The sequence below is a fragment of the Rhinoraja longicauda genome, chromosome 41, assembly GCF_053455715.1.
Source record: "Rhinoraja longicauda isolate Sanriku21f chromosome 41, sRhiLon1.1, whole genome shotgun sequence".
Taxonomy (NCBI): Eukaryota; Metazoa; Chordata; class Chondrichthyes; order Rajiformes; family Arhynchobatidae; genus Rhinoraja; species Rhinoraja longicauda.
In genome coordinates this window covers 6,943,874-6,958,474 of record NC_135993.1, presented here as the reverse complement: position 1 = coordinate 6,958,474, position 14,601 = coordinate 6,943,874, and the positions used below count along the sequence as shown (strand labels likewise).

Genomic DNA, 14,601 nt, shown 5'->3' with positions numbered 1-14,601 from the left:
TCGACATCATTTGGCACTCTCTCGTTCCCAACAGCTGCCCGAGGCCCTGGTTATGGGATAATATCCATCAGAGTGGACGGGAACGACGTCTTTGCCGTCTATAACGCGACTAAAGAGGCTCGACGCAGAGCAGTGGCTGAAAACCAGCCCTTCCTCATTGAGGCAATGACCTACAGGTAAGTCCTCGCGTGTGGATAAGTTCTCTCAATGATTCTGATCATCAATTCACACCAACCCCGATTTAACCATTCCTTCTAACTAGCTAATGGAAAGCTACATTGGGACACAGTGGCCCAGAGTTGTTGCCTTGCAGCGACAGAGACCCGGGTTTGATCCTGACATCGGGTGCTGTCTGTACGATGTCTGTATGTTTCCCCGTGACCATGTGGGTGTAGGTCAAAGATGTACAGGTTTGTAGGTTAATTGGCTAGTTGGTACAAGTGAAAATTGTCCCTCGTGTGCATAGATGGAGATAATGTGCGGGGATCGCCGGTCGATGCGTACTTGGTGGGCCTGTTTCCACGCTGTATCTCTAAACTAAACTCAAACCCCCGCGTTAAATTTAGCGGCTAATATTGCAACTTAAGTGCTGAGACGTTGTGCGGGTTTGTGTTGCGAACCTCCTCAGGATCGGACATCACAGTACCAGCGACGACAGCTCGGCCTATCGATCCGTGGACGAGGTGAACTACTGGGACAAGCAAGATCACCCCATCTCCAGGCTCAGGCACTACATGGTCAACAAGGGCTGGTGGGACGAGGAGCAGGAGAAGGCATGGAGAAAACAGTCCAGGAAACGGGTAGGTACCCTCCCCTCTGGGTCGCCAACTGTCCCGTATTAGCCGGGACATCCCGTATTTTGGGCTAAATTGGTTTGTCCCGTACGGGACCGCCCTTGTCCCGTATTAACCATATAACCATATAACAACTACAGCACGGAAACAGGCCCGTTCGGCCCTACCAGTCCACGCCGACCACTCTCCCTGACCTAGTCTCATCTACCTGCACTCAGACCATAACCCTCTAATCCCCTCTTATCCATATACCTATCCAATTTACTCTTAAATAATAAAATCGAGCCTGCCTCCACCACTTCCACCAGAAGCCCATTCCATACAGCCACAACCCTCTGAGTAAAGAAGTTACCCCTCATGTTACCCCTAAACTTTTGTCCCTCAATTCTGAAGCTATGTCCCCTTGTTGGAATCTTCCCCACTCTCAAAGGGAAAAGCCTACCCACGTCAACTCTGTCCGTCCCTCTTAAAATTTTAAAAACCTCTATCAAGTCCCCCCTCAACCTTCTACGCTCCAAAGAATAAAGACCCAACCTGTTCAACCTCTCTCTGTAGCTTAAGTGCTGAAACCCAGGCAACATTCTAGTAAATCTCCTCTGTACCCTCTCCATTTTGTCGACATCCTTCCTATAATTTGGCGACCAGAACTGCACACCATAATCCAGATTCGGCCTCACCAATGCCCTGTACAATTTTAACATTACATCCCAACTTCTATACTCGATGCCGGGTGATTAGCCGGGACATCCTGTATTTTAGGCTAAATTGGTTTGTCCCGTAAGGGACCGCCCTCGTCCCGTATTAGGGCCGGGAGGTGGGTTGCTAAGCAACCTCTGTTAGGCGAACACACTCCATTAGCCACACTGTCGGGCTGGTGGGACGAGGAGAAGGCATGGAGAAAACAGTCCAGGAAACGGGTAGGTACCCTACCCTCAGGGCTGCCAACTGTCCCGTATTAGCCGGGTGGCCGTCAAGTGTGGAGCGGAAGCACGTGGCCGCTGGCTGGGTGAGGTCACGTGGGGCGCGGGGCGGTGACGTCACCTTGATACGTATTTGGGAGTGAGATATTTGGCAACCCGACCTCCCCGGCACCTGGGAATGAAGGACCTCAGCATATTACGTTCTCTTTCGAGTACTTATTTATTGCTCTTTCCTGAAATGCGATCGTGGCATCTGAAGTGCTCCAGGTGGACTTCAAACATAACAGGTCTCTGAGCAGGAAAATAACTGCAGGTATTGGTACAAATCGAAGGTATCACAAAATGCTGGAGTAACTCAGCAGGTCAGGCAGCATCTCAGGAGAGAGAGAATGGGTGATGTTTCGGGTCGAGACCCTTCAGTCTGAAGAAGGGTCTCGACCCGAAACGTCACCCATTCCCTCTCTCCTAGATGCTGCCTAACAGGTTTCTGAACTTTATAAGTCAAGGCCGTAAGACTAAGACTGTGTCCAAAATCATGCGAGGAATAGATCAGTCTTTTGCAGATACACACCGATCAGCCAAAACATTACGACCCGATGAGCCAAAACATTATGACCACCTGCCTAACATGCTGTTGGTCCTCCGTGTGCAGCCCCATACGCAGCAGGGTGCGATGCACTGTGTATTGTGACACATTCCTCCCGTGACCGCCATTAACATTTTCTGTGACTTGTGCCACAGTCGACCTTCTGTCGGTTCGAACCAGACGGGATAGCCTTCGTTGCCCTCGCGCATCGATGAGCCTTGGGCGCCCAACACCCTGTCTGTCGCCGGTTTGTGGTTTGTCCCTCCTCGGACCACTGTCGGTAGGTACTCACCACTGCTGACCGGGAGCACCCCACAAGCCTTGCCGTTTCAGAGATGCTCTGACCCAGTCGTCTGGCCATAACAATTTGGCCCTTGTCAAAGTCGCTCAGGTCTTTACTCCTGCCCATTTCTCCTGCATCCAATACATCAACTTCAAGAACTGACTGTTCACTTGCTGCCTAATATATCCCACCCCTTGACAGGTGCCATTGTAACAAGATAACCAATGTTATTCACTTCGCCTGTCAGTGGTCATAATGTTTTGGCTGATTGGTGTATTGTTAAGCTGGAGAGGGTGCAGAGCAGATTTACGAGGATGTTGCCAGGACTCGAGGGCCAGAACTGTAGGGAGAGATTAAGCAGGCTAAGATATTATTCCTTGGAACGCAGAAGGACGAGGGGTGATCTTATGGAGGGGTACAAAATGATGAGAGGAATACATCGGGTAAATCGAGTATTTTACCCAGAGTAGAATCGAGAACCAGAGGACATAGGTTTATGGTGAGGGGGGGAAAGATTTAATAGGAACCTCAGGGGTAACTTTTTTACAGACTCTGGGCAAGAGACTCTGTGCATCTACCCGATCTTTTCCTCACAAGAGACAAGGTGTGTAAGCGAGCACAGCTGGTTGAACAGTTGGGACAATGACACCTTCATGCTTTAGACAGTAGACAATAGGTGCAGGGGTAGGCCATTCGGCCCTTCGAGCCAGCACCGCCATTCAATGTGATCATGGCTGATCATCCACAATCAGTACCCCGTTCCTGCCCTCTCCCCATACCCCCTGACTCCGCTATCTTTAAGAGCTCTATCTAGCTCTCTCTTTTGAAAGCATCCGGAGAATTGGCCTCCACTGCCTTCTGAGGCAGAGAATCCCACAGATTCACAACTCTCTGACTGAAAAAGTCTTTCCTCGTCTCCATTCTAAATGGCGTACCCCTTATTCGTAAACTGTGGCCCCTGGTTCTGGACTCCCCCAACATTGGGAACATGTTTCCTGCCTCTAATGTGTCCAACCCCTTAATAATCTTATATGTTTCAATAAGATCCCCTCTCATCCTTCTAAATTCCAGCGTATCCAAGCCTAATTACTCTGGGCTGGTCCAGATCTGGGGGCACAGATAGCCACTGGTGATAAAACCAGCTGCCTGCAGCCTAACCAGCTGACCAGTTTGACGACACTGGGCCAATACTCACTGGAGTTTAGAAGAACGATGGGGGGGACTTCATTGAAACATACCGAATAGTGAAAGGCTTGGAAAGAGTGGATGTGGAGAGGATGTTTCCACTAGTGGGAGAGTCTAGGACTAGAGGCCACAGCCTCAGAATTAAAGGATGTTCCTTCAGGAAGGAGATGAGGAGGAATTTCTTTAGTCAGAGGGTGGAGAACCTGTAAAATTCTTTGCCACAGAAGGCTGTGAGGGCCAAGTCAGTGGATATTTTTTTGGGCAGAGATAGATAGATTCTTGATTAGACAATAGGTGTAGCGGTAGGCCATTCGGCCCTTCGAGCCAGCACCGCCATTCAATGTGATCATGGCTGATCATTAGTACGGGTGTCAGGGGTTATAGGGAGAAGCCACATTAGTACGGGTGTCAGGGGTTATAGGGGGAAGCCACATTAGTACTGGTGTCAGGGGTTATAGGGAGAAGCCACATTAGTACGGGTGTCAGGGGTTATCGGGAGAAGCCACATTAGTACGGGTGTCAGGGGTTATAGGGAGAAGCCACATTAGTACGGGTGTCAGGGGTTTATAGGGAGAAGCCACATTAGTACGGGTGTCAGGGGTTATGGGGAGAAGGCAGGTGAATGGGGTTAGGAGGGAGCGATAGATCAGCCGTGACTGGACGGCGGAGTAGACACGATGGGCCGAACGGCCTCATTCTGTTCCAATCACTTCTGACCTGCCGTCTGGTTGCCAGGTGATGGAAGCCTTCGAGGAGGCCGAACGCGAGCTGAAGCCCAAGGTGGACTACATGTTCACGGACGTGTACGACGAAGTCCCGACCGCGCTGCGGAAACAGCAGGAGGCGCTGCAGAGGCACTTGAAGATGTACGGGGAGCATTACCCCGTGGACCTCTTTGAGAAGTAGACCCCGCCCCGCCCGCCAGCCCCTCCGCCCGCACACCACTGACTTTCACCCTGAGTCGACAGAGTTGCTCTCTGTTAACCCTTCGATTTCCAAAACTAATGCTAACTATGGTGACGCTCTCCTCTCCCTATGGTCCTCTCCCTATGGTTGCCCAGGTAGGTCTTGGTGGGTCTGTGTTACTGTTGCTGGAGGAACTTGGTCTGGCAGTGAATTCCTCATTCCCGTCTGCATCGTTTCCCACCTCCTTTCCCTTCCACTTCATTCCTAGGTGCCCGGGTGGCACAGTGGCGCAGCGGTAGAGTTGCAGCCTCACGGTGCCTGAGACCCGGCTTTGATCCTGACTGCAGGTGCTGTCTGTACGGGGTTTGTATCTTCTCCCCGTGACCTGCGTGGGTTTTCTCCGGGTGCTCCAGGTTTCCTCTTACACTCTAAAGATGTACAGGTTTGTGGGCTGATTGGCTTCGGTAAAAAATTGTAAACTTTCGCCAGTATGTGTGTGTGTAGGATAGTGGTAATGCGCGGGGATTGCTGGTCGGCGCGGACCCGGTGGGCCGAAGGGGACAGTTTCCGCGCTGTATCTCTAAAACTAAACTTAAGTAAACTCTTAGACAACATCAACAAGAGCCCATCCCTTAAAGTGCCCATGGGCAATGACCTCAGTTACTAGTGAAGGCAGGTGGCTGGAGGAGAACGGCACGCTGACATAGGAAACACAAAATATTCCATACGGTCAGACGAAACAAGGGCGGAAAAATGGGAATTCAAATACAATTGTAAACGGCCATTTGGTTTCTCCCTTGATTGAAATATTCCCTCAGTTTTGGCAGGAGGGATAACGTTCTGATCTGTTCGATGAGGTTTTATTGGCTCCTGCCTCAGTCTGTAGATCAGATATATCTTCTCATGTGCAGGAAACAAACTGCAGATGCTAGTTTGAATCGAAGGTAGACACAAGATGCTGGAGTAACTCAGCGGGTCAGGCAGCATCTCGGGAGAGAAGGAATGGGTTGAGACCCTCCCTCAGACTTCTAATGTGTCCTTGCCGCTGAGGAGATTGCCGTGTTTGGAATATTTACTTAGTCCAAGAAGATGGATCATTTTTAGCCATGTTGTTCCAGCTCTTTCCATCCAGCCATCTTTAGCGTTGGCAGAAACATTGTAGCATAGAAACTAGGTGCAGGAGTAGGCCGTTCGGCCCTTCGAACCAGCACCGCCATTCAATATGATCATGGCTGATCATCCTGAATCAGTACCCCAGTCCTGCTTTCTCCCCATATCCCTTGATTCCGATGGCCCTAAGAGCTATATCTAACACTCTCTTGAAAACATCCAGAGAATTGGCCTCCATTGCCTTCTGTGGCAGAGAATTCCACAGATTCACAACTCTCTGGGTGAAAAGGTTTTTCCTCATCTCAGTCCAAAATGGCCGACCGCTTATTTTTAAACTATGACCCCATGTCCTGGACTCCCCCAACATCGGGAACATTTTTTCCTGCATCTAGGCTGTCCAATCCTTTAAGAATTTTACATGTTTCTATAAGATCCCCTCTCATCCTTCTAAATGCCAGTGAATACAAGCCCGGTCGATCCATTCTTTCATCCTCTGCTTTCCCCAGTAACCTCAAGGAAGAAGGTGGCCTCAAAGGAGGTTATAAAGCCCTGGAAATGTGTTAGACTGAGTTATATCCCCTTCCCCTGGTAAAGTCTGAGGTGAATCAGATCAGGAGGAGCAGTATCGATACTCTGGAGATCTGATCTTGGGTGGATGGTGGGGCAGGGGACCTGTATCCCATTCCCTCTGCCCAGTAGGGTGAGGGAGGGCTAGGCTGGACTTAGCACCGTGCCCATTTTCACACACGGTGGGCCCCAGGCAGCTGAGGGGGGGGGGGGGCGGCAACAGTGGCGCAGCGGGTAGAGCTGCTGCCTCGCAGAGCCCGACACCTAAGTTCGATCCTGCCTCCAGGTGCTGTCTGTGCGGAGCTCGCACGCACTCCGTGACCGCGTGGGTTTTCTCCGGGTGCCTTGGTTTCCCCCCACATCCCGAAGACGTGCGGGTTTGCAGGCTAATTGGCCATTTGTAAATTGTCCCCAGAGTACGGGGAGTGAATGAGAAACAGGGGCAACGTAGAACTAGTGTGAATGGATGCTCGATGGTTGGTGTGGACCCGGTGGGCCGAAGGGCCTGTTTCCACTCTGTATCTCCTCCAGCGATGCCACACAGGAGTCGAAGGTTCGTGTGCAACACCAGTGTGAGGTGTCCATTGTGGAGGGACAAGGGGCAGAAGGAGTGAGAAGAATTTGCACAAGAACCCTCTGCTTGAGTCCATGGTAAGTGTTGGTCATTGGTGCCGGAATGTATCTGCCCCTCAGTGTTTGTCCAGGCCAACACGTTATGTCTCTGTGAAATAATACACACTCTGCCACCAACCAACCTTGCCTCTTGGTTATCTCTGAGTCGCGCTCTGCATCCCTGCTCAATATCAGCATGGAAAGAGTACATTTGGCCCAACACATCCATGCTAACCCGTTGCCCAGCACTTGGTCCATCGAGCCCCTATGCCTCAGGGGTTATAGTGAGCCAGCTTCCACCAATCTCTCAGGCAATGCATTCAACTCACTGGGTGAAGAAAGCACCCAAATCTCTTTCCCCTTTACCCTAACCCTGTGTCCTCTAGTTTTATCCGAGTCTTACATGGAGACACGTTGCCTGAAGTCTACCCTTCTATACCCCTCGTCCATTTTATACACTTCAGTCACGATCAAGTCAAAAGGTTGTAACGACACTTTGGGAACACGATTGTGGTCTGAATATTGCAGTCATAGAAGTGATACCGTGTCGAAACAGGCCCAACTCGCCCACACCGACCAACAATGTCCCAGCTACACTAGTCCCACTTGCCTGCGCTTGGTCCACATCCCTCCAAACCTGTCCTATCCATGTACCTGTCCAAGTGTTTCTTAAACAGTGGGATAGTCCCAGCCTCAACTACCTCCTCTGGCAGCTTGTTCCATACACGTGTGGAAAAAGTTACCCCTCGGATTCCTATTAAATCTTTTCCCCTTCACCTTGAACCTATGTCCTCTGGTCCTCGATTCACCCACTCTGGACAAAAGACTCTGTGCATCTAATATTCACCACTTCACATTGAGAGCCAGAGTTTCCTCGTGGTGTGGTCAGGGTCCGGGTGGATCCTGAGATCAGGGACGATGATCTCAGCAGTGCACAGGCTTAAGCTCTGATGGGGAAGGACTGAAGCACCTGTTGAGATCAGTGAGGGTCCGTCTGTACTGAGGATTTGATTTCCCTTCTCTTCTCCCCTTTTTTCGCATCACCCATTGTAAATTGATGCATCCCCCTGATCTGATGGATGTAATCAGATTTGGAGACAAGGGATATGGGGAGAAGGCAGGCACGGGTTACTGATTGTGGATGATCAGTAGGTGCAGGAGTAGGCCATTCGGCCCTTCGAGCCAGCATCGCCATTCACTGTGATCATGGCTGATCATTCTCAATCAGTACCCCGTTCCTGCCTTCTCCCCATACCCCCTGACTCCGCTATCCTTAAGAGCTCAGTCCCACCATAGTCAATAGACCATGAGACCTGTCGGCAGTAAAGCAGAAGGAATGAAAGCAGACTTCCCATTCTGTGCAGTTGTGGGCTTTCGGTCTCACAGCAACGCATGCGATTGAATTCAAGACCCACAGCACATGGTCTACTTGGCCGCTTTCTCCATGCTTCTTGCTTGCACCAGCTGGTCAGTTGTGGTTAAAGTGGGTGGGGAGAGGACGCTCATTTGTAAGTGTCATTTGGACGAGCTGCAAAGACCCTGTGTTCCAACGTTCTCAGTGAAGTTCAACCAGATGCACTCTGTTTCCATGCAATGACCCCATAGGCATCTCTCACCACCACCTGGTGTATGGTCCTCTTCCTTAACATACATGTACCGTGCTTTCACTCTTGCCTGCAGCTAAAGGTGATATTTTTTGATATAATTCCTGGGTTTTCCGTGCAATGCCAATACTTCTTCCTTCCACTCTCCAAAATATTTTTATGACCATTAACTGATCGTTTCCAAAGACGTTACATTACAGCGATACAGCGTGGAAACAGGCCCTTCGGCCCACCGAGCCCGGGCCGACCAGCGATCACCCCGCACACTAGCACTACCCTACACACTAGGGACAATTTACAGTTTGCAGACGTCAGTATCTAACCCGGGTCTCAGGCGCTGTGAGGCAGCAACTCTACCGCTGCGCCACCTTAAAGACCATGTTTAAAACAAAAACAGTTTACTTTTAATAACCCCCTTTTGCTGGTATTAAGGGTCTGATGTTGAATTGCCAACTATCGCCTGGTTCTGTAGGCAAACAGTTACATAGAAAATAGGTGCAGGAGGAGGCCATTTGGCCCTTCGAGCCAGCACTGCTATTCATTGTGATCGTGGCTGATCGTCCACAATCAGTAACCCGTGCCTTCCATCTCCCCGTATCCCTTGATTCCGCTAACCCCTATCTAACTCTCTCTTAAATCCATCCAGTGAATTGGCCTCCACTGCCCTCTGTGGCAGAGAATTCCACAACTTCACAACTCTGTTGTGTTGAACGGAGCACTATTAAAGCCATCCTCAGCAAGTGCAATTGCTGGTGTTAATGCCTTGAGCCGTTTTCCTTTCCAGAGGTGACCCCTAGCAGTGGAGATTAATTACTTAATCCAGAGAGACTCTGGGAAAGGTCCCGAAGGGTTGAAAACAGTTCCAATAGCCTCTCCTAGCTGCTGTACCTGGGACGAGCAAGCCCTGCCCTGACAAAGACACTAGGACCTTGTTCATATTGCACTGTACCATGTCCGTGATACATTGTCACCCCAAAGACCGTGTGCTTCCTTGTGTAAACAATGTGAAGTCTCCAATATTCTCTGCAACGAGACACATCACGGACAGTTAATTATCGATATCAACACCGTTGATGATCTTTGTTTTGCTCTAGTTTAACTTGTGTTGATTTCACCAGAGACTTGGACTCGTAGATATTCTGTCGGTGACTCCCTGCGGCTTTCGAAACTCTTCAGGGTCTTGACTTAATCTTTGCAATGCCACAGTCGAAACGGTGTGGCTTGCTGCTGTGAATTTACAAATATATAGGTAACTTTGACACAAAATAGATATTGCTGTTAAGTTGAGGGTTATATAGGTAGCAGGGGGAGGTGGGTTCGAATGTCGGCTAAAAGTATACTACAAGCAGCCTTGGCAAATCCAAATTTCATATTTATCTGAAAGTCTGTTACACTATAGCAGTGTGTTAATGTTGTGTGTATAATCATTGATGGTTAAGGAATAGGAATAAAAATGAATCAAAATGGATGGTGAGAAATTGTGGTTTTTTTTAATCTGCTGGTCTTAAATGTCAGATGAAGCACAAACTAATGTTTTTGGTTTCTATCTTTGCATGGAGCTGACACTTGGTTCTCTGGCATAGGATTGAATTGCCCCTGTATATATAATGCTCTGATCGCCTTCTCAGCAGCAGTGGCATTGAATAAAGCACAATTAAAACGCTTTGAACTAAGCTCTGTCATTTTGACCAGCCAGCGGGGAAATATGGTCCATATCTTTCCAAACCTCTCCTAGCTATAGCATAGAAACATAGAAAATAGGTGCAGCAGGAGGCCATTCGGCCCTTTGTCCCAGCACCGCCATTCATTGTCATTATGGCTGATCGTCCACAATCAGTAACCCGTGCCCAACCTCTCCCCATATACCTTGATTCCACTAGCCCCCCACAGCTCTATCTAACTCTCTTAAATCCATCCAGTGATTTGGCCTCCACTGCCCTCTGTGGCAGAGAATTCCACAAATTCTCCCATCCCGAGTCTTCTGGCCCAATAAATTGTGCACCTGAACGGAAGAGTTCAGCAGTTTTATTTTTTAATCAATCGAATCATTGAAGTTACAGGATACTTTAGCATGCTCACAATCTGTTCTCTGAAGTTGGATTGAGTCACAGCGTAGATAAATGTGTTGGTGCAGCAGTTTAAGTGCAAGAGCATAACGCTGATGTAACGGAAGATGTACTGGGAGTCGTTATACTCACTGGTGGGTATCCCTGCAATGGAATAATAGAAGGAATCTATAACGTAGAACAGCCACAAGAGGATGAAGCTGCCGGACAGGGTGAAGAGCAAGATTATTGACCTCCTGCGGCTCTCCATCTCGGGGTCGCTACCCTTGTCTCCCCTGCTTTGGCCTCTCAGCACCTTTCGCACCCGACTGGCGACCAAAATGTGTTTGACCGTCAGAAAGTTGAACATCAAGATTAAGCCGAAGGGAAGCAACGGGGTTGAAATGGAATCAAACCAGTCAAATCCCACCCATTCAGGCTCGGAGAAATAGCCCACCTTGAAGATGCAAAGCCAAGGAGTGCCATCGATGATGACCCAGGGTTTCAGGATGAAGTACTTGGGAATATTCTTAGCGGTGACCAGGCCGCCCGTTGCCGTCAGAACCACCGCCGCGCTTTTCCTGCTGCAATATTTAGTCTTCAGCTTCTGGCAGCAAATGGCCACGTAGCGATCAAAGGTGAAGGTGACGGTGAACCAGACAGAGCAGCCCCTGGCGACGTGCCGGAGGACGTACAGCACCCGGCACACGGGGAAGATGCGCAGGAAATTCCAAGGGAAATAATAGATGTTGATGCGAAACAAAATGACCTGGGTGAGGATGGTCAACAGGTCTGCCGCTGCCATGGCAACCAGGTAGAGAGTGGTGCAGGTGGACAGGCCGCACCTGCCCCGGGACAGGATCACCATCGCCACCAGGTTCACTGTGGAGCAGGGCAGAGAGGGAGAGGTTACACATCATCACGCCCGCTCAGCTCACGGTCAATGTCATCCGCAGACACCAACCTGATCAATGAATATAGAACATACTACACCAAGTTGGGCCCAAACCTCTCCTGCACCCTCACCCTCCCATCTCCCCCTCCTCCTCCCCCACCCTTCCCCTCCCTCTCTCCTCCTCCCTCCCCACCCTTCTCCCTCTCCCTCCTCCCCGCTCCCTCATCCCCTCTCCCTCCTCCCCGCTCCCTCTCCCCCCTCCCTTCCACCTCCCCGCATCCGCGCACACCATCCCCCTCAACCTCCCTTATCCTCCCTCCCTCCCTCTCCCATCCTCCCTCCACCCCTCTGCTCCTCCCCCTCTCCTCCCCCTTCCCCCTCCCCTCCCCCCTCCCTTCCCATCCTCCCCCCTCCCTCCCTCTCCCCTCCCCCCTCCCTTCCTTTGCGTCTATCTTTGATTTAAACCAGCAGCTGCAGTTGTTTCCTACACATACTTCCCTCCGTGATGTGGAGTAGTTGATCACTCCGGCATTTTGTGTCTATCCCAGATGATAGGTGGAACCAAAACAGGAAGGGGATCATAAGTGATCGGAGCAGAATTAGACCATTCGGCCCATCAAGTCCACTCCGCCATTCAATCATGGCCGATATATCTCTCCCTCCAAACCCCATTCTCCTGCCTTCTCCCCATAACCCCTGGCACCTGCACTAATCAAGAATTTATCTCTGCCTCAAAACTATCCAGACTTGGCCTCCACAGCCTTCTGCGGCAATGAATTCCACAGATTCACCACCCTCTGACGAAAGAAATTCCTCCTCATTCCCTTCCTAAAGGAACGTCCTTTAATTCTGAGGCTGTGGCCTCTCGTCTTAGACTCTCCCAACAGTGGAAACATCCTCTCCTCATCCACTCTATGCAAGCCTTTCACTATCTGAATGATGTCATCTGTTTTAAAACAAACTTGATTTAAAATCCATATTACAACCACATTCAGTTCAGTTTCACTTTAGTTTATTGTCACGTGCACCGAGGTAAAGCCTTTGTTGCGTGCCAGCCAGAAAGACAAAACATGATTACAATCGAACCATCTACAGTGTACAGATACATTATGAACATCATCACTAATTCAAAAACTTCAGGATTGTGTGAGAGACTTTAAAATATTGTCGGCACCAGAACAACGAGGGACAATTTACGATTCCACCAAGCCAATCAACCTACAAACCTGCACGTCCTTGGAGTGTGGGAGGAAACCAAAGATCTCAGAGAAAACCCACGGGGAGAACGTACAAACTCCGTACGGACAGTGCCTGGAGTCAGGATTGAACCCGTGTCCTTGTGTACTGCCCAGGTGAGGTCTGCTGTATGAGTTTACCAGATTATATGCAAAAGCAAAGAATTTCACTGTGATACATGTGACAATAAAGTATTATTGAATCATTGAACTTTCCAGTGTAACATACGGATTCCCTAATTACTGACCAATACAATGGTCAGCAGATCTTCAGTTAACAGATATGTGTAGGAAGGAACTGCAGATGCTGGTTTACACCAAAGATAGACACAAAATGCTGGAGTAACTCAGCGGGACAGGCAGCACCTCAGGAGAGAAGGAACGCTATCCTTCTGTTGCTATTCCTTCTCTCCAGAGATGCTGCCTGTCCCGCTGAGTTACTCCAGCACTTTGTGTCTATCTTCATAGAGTCATAGAGTGTGGAACAGGCACCTTTCCGCAGAACTGGCCCACACCGGCCAACATCTCCCAGCTACACTAGCCCCACCTGCCTGCGTTTAGACTATGAAATATAGAAAATAGGTGCAGGAGGAGGCCATTCGGCCCTTCGAGCCAGCACCGCCATTCAATATGATCATGGCTGATCATCCAAAATCAGGACACCATTCCTGCTTTTTCCTCATATCCCTTGATTCCATTAGCGCTCAGAGCTAAATCTAACTCTCTTGTGAAAACATCTAGTGAATTGGCCTCCACTGCCTTCGGTGGCAGAGAATTCCACAGATTCACAACTCTCTGGCTGAAACATTTTTTCCTCATCTCAGTCCTAAATGGCCTACCCCTTATTCTTAAACTTTGACTCCTTGGTTCTGGACTCCCCCAACATGGGGAACATGTTTCCTGCATCTCGCCTGTCCAATCCCTTAAGAATTTTATATGTTTCTGTAGGATCCCCTCTCATCCATCTACATTTTGGACCATATCCCTCCAAACCTGCCCGATCCATGCAAAGTTCAGACAAAATAAAGTCTTTTAAATCCCACCACGGCTGTGCTCACATCCACAGACTCACTGAGAAGACACTTACCAGGCACACCAACAAAAGCAATGACTGTATACCAGACCTTCGCCGCGAACTGAACTGGGATATGCATGTCGACCGCTGGTAGTTCACATCTTCCCCGAGCGTTTCATTTATACACTGCCGATCTCCCAGGAGGTATCGAGATTGCAACACTGCCTAAATCATTCATCAAAGAAATATATACATGAACAGATCGCAACATGCAAGTTAAATCCCTCTTGTGCAAATTAGAAAGTTCAAATTAAATCTGAAATTAGCAGAGGGGTGGGTAAAAAGTAAAACCTGGAATATGAGGTAATGGGTTGGAATGACGTTACCTAAAATCCAGGTAGTATAAGAAAATAACTGCAGATGCTGGTACAAATCAACGGTATTTATTCACAAAATGCTGGAGTAACTCAGCAGGTCAGGCAGCATCTCAGGAGAGAAGGAATGGGCGACGTTTCGGGTCGACACCCTTCCTCAGACTGATACCTAAAATCCATATCAGAGTCATGTATTCAAGAAGGTGAGATATACAGTGGCTTCCATAATGTTTGGGACAAAGACCCATCATTTATTTATTTGCCTCTGTACTCCACAATTTGAGAATTGTAATAGAAAAAATCACATGTGGTTAAAGTGCACATTGTCAGATTTTATTAAAGGGTATTTTTATACATTTTGGTTTCACCATGTATAAATTACAGCTGTGTTTATACATAGTCCCCCCATTTCAGGGCAACATAATGTTTGGGACACATGGCTTCACAGGTGTTTGTAATTGCAGCTGCTG

At 49.1% G+C, this 14,601-nt stretch overlaps 2 protein-coding genes across 2 annotated transcripts in view; one reads left to right on the top strand and one right to left on the bottom strand.

The window, feature by feature from the left end:
• Positions 1-10,069, top strand: part of bckdha (branched chain keto acid dehydrogenase E1 subunit alpha) — a 30,398-nt gene extending 20,329 nt beyond the window's left edge. The window contains exons 7-9 of the mRNA XM_078431174.1: positions 35-176; positions 629-800; positions 4,504-10,069. Coding sequence (XP_078287300.1) covers positions 35-176; positions 629-800; positions 4,504-4,674 — 485 coding nt within the window. The 3' untranslated portion in view covers positions 4,675-10,069. The remainder of the gene's footprint in view (positions 1-34; positions 177-628; positions 801-4,503) is intronic.
• Positions 9,258-13,896, bottom strand: LOC144611734 (putative G-protein coupled receptor 139). Its single transcript, XM_078430966.1, has 4 exons — positions 13,830-13,896; positions 10,633-11,494; positions 9,456-9,590; positions 9,258-9,360 (listed from the first exon to the last, which is right to left on the bottom strand). Exons 1-4 carry the CDS (start codon positions 13,894-13,896, stop codon positions 9,258-9,260), a joined length of 1,167 nt encoding a protein of 388 aa, XP_078287092.1.
• Positions 13,897-14,601: the final 705 nt, after the last annotated feature.